This window comes from Trypanosoma rangeli (assembly GCF_003719475.1).
Source record: "Trypanosoma rangeli strain AM80 chromosome Unknown Tra_15.4_contig_00643, whole genome shotgun sequence".
Taxonomy (NCBI): Eukaryota; Euglenozoa; class Kinetoplastea; order Trypanosomatida; family Trypanosomatidae; genus Trypanosoma; species Trypanosoma rangeli.
Window position 1 is genome coordinate 2,041 of NW_021706389.1, and position 1,591 is coordinate 3,631.

The 1,591-nt window shown below is 60.2% G+C and overlaps 2 protein-coding genes and 1 pseudogene across 2 annotated transcripts in view, besides 1 other annotated feature; all 3 read right to left on the bottom strand.

Annotated features, from left to right (window-relative positions):
• TraAM80_09656 (glutamate dehydrogenase) overlaps window positions 1-311 on the bottom strand; it is a gene marked incomplete at both ends in the record, with an annotated part of 372 nt that extends 61 nt beyond the window's left edge. The window contains one exon of the mRNA XM_029386325.1: window positions 1-311. This exon is cut by the window's left edge and continues 61 nt beyond it. Coding sequence (XP_029233817.1) covers window positions 1-311 — 311 coding nt within the window.
• Window positions 312-382: 71 nt separating this feature from the next.
• TraAM80_09657 (putative glutamate dehydrogenase) lies at window positions 383-1,033 on the bottom strand (the record flags this gene model as incomplete). The annotated part of the gene is made up of 1 exon (XM_029386326.1): window positions 383-1,033. One exon carries the CDS (start codon window positions 1,031-1,033, stop codon window positions 383-385), a length of 651 nt encoding a protein of 216 aa, XP_029233818.1.
• A 150-nt stretch (window positions 1,034-1,183) lies between these two features.
• Window positions 1,184-1,218: a microsatellite.
• Window positions 1,219-1,343: 125 nt separating this feature from the next.
• On the bottom strand, window positions 1,344-1,589 carry TraAM80_09658 (D-tyrosyl-tRNA deacylase; annotated as a pseudogene).
• Between the last annotated feature and the right edge of the window lie 2 nt (window positions 1,590-1,591).

A 1,591-nucleotide genomic window follows, 5' to 3' on the forward strand; every position in this document is an offset into this window, starting at 1 on the left:
TGCGTCATCTCTAGGCCAGAGACGGCAACCCCACCGGCGTTGGAAGCCTTCCCGGGGACGAATGGGACGCCGGCATTGATGAACTCCGTGGTCGCCTCCATCGTCGTCGGCATGTTCGCGCCCTCCGCAACGGCGCTGACGCCGTTCCTGATCAGGTTCCTTGCATCCTCAAGCTCCAGCTCGTTCTGCGTCGCGCACGGCAGCGCAATATCCGCCTTCAGGTGCCACGGACGTTTCCCTGTGTGGTACGCAGCGCCCACCTGCTTTGCGTACTTCTCCACCGTCCCGTGCTTCTTCTCCTTGATGTCCATCAGGACCTTCAGCTTCGCCGGCGTGATGCCCGCCGCGTCGTGCACGCAGCCCCGTGAGTCCGAGACGCTAATCACCTTCGCCCCCAGCTGGAGGCACTTCTCCACGGCGCGCAGCACACCACGTTGCCAGCCCCAGACACAAGCACCGTCTTCCCCTTCAGTTCCTGCTGGTGCCTCTTCAGCATGGCCTCCAGGAAGTAGACAACGCCGTAGCCCGTGGCCTCGGGGCGCATCAGGCTTCCTTGGAACGCAACGCCTTTACCTGTAAATGTGCAGGCCCTGCAGTTCGTCAACTTCCGTGTCATGTCTGTCATGTAGCCAACCTCGCGACCACCGACGCCGATGTGGTGGTGCAGCTCCGTCACCAGGGCCTGGCAAAACCGAATCACCTCACGGTCGCTCTTCCCATTGGGGTCAAAGTCCGAACCACCTTTGCCGCCGCCCATGGGGAGCGTCGTCAGAGCGTTTTTGAAGGTCTGCTCAAATCCAAGAAACTTGAGAATCGACAGGTTCACGGAGGGGTGGAACCGCATGCCGCCCTTGTACGGGCCGATGCAGGAGTTGAACTGCATACGCCACGCCCGGTTCACCTGCACCTCCTCCTTGTCATCCACCCACGACACTCGGAACTGGATGACGCGCTCCGGCTCCACCAGGCGCTCCAGGAGCGAGTCCGCGCAGTACTCTGGGTGCCCCTCCAGGAAGGGCCAGAGTGAGGCCATCACTTCACGGACCGCCTGCACAAACTCGGGCTGATATGCATCGCGCCTCTCCACGCACTTGTTGATGAAGTCGTCCACGGAAGTGTACTTCACTGATGATGTAATTTCATGTTGCTTTGATTTTTACTTCGCTTTCTTCAGGGCGCAGAGAGGACAAGGGCAAGGACAAGGACAAGAAAGGAAAAAAAAAGTGCGGCCACTACCAAGTGCCAGCCTCATTCAGGGAGGCGGGTAACCCATCGCAAGGCGGCAGGCATACGCATTGCAATGCAACCGGACGCCGTCGCGCTGCAGCGCCCAACAGGGCGTCACTGTCTGCTCCGACTGCCCAGAATAATTCCTACTAGGCCATCGTTCAACAGGTTGACACGCATGCATGACTGAAACCGTCCCGTTGCGACTCGTTCCTCCGCGCAGTCCCTCGCGAGGACGTCATGCAAGCAGTGGAACATCTCCGGCGCACGCTCGGAGCCCATCGCCAGGTGAAAGTCCGGCTTCTTGCCCTTCAGGACGTGCATGAGGTGAATTGGGAGATGAGCAGGATGCCGCCGCCGACAT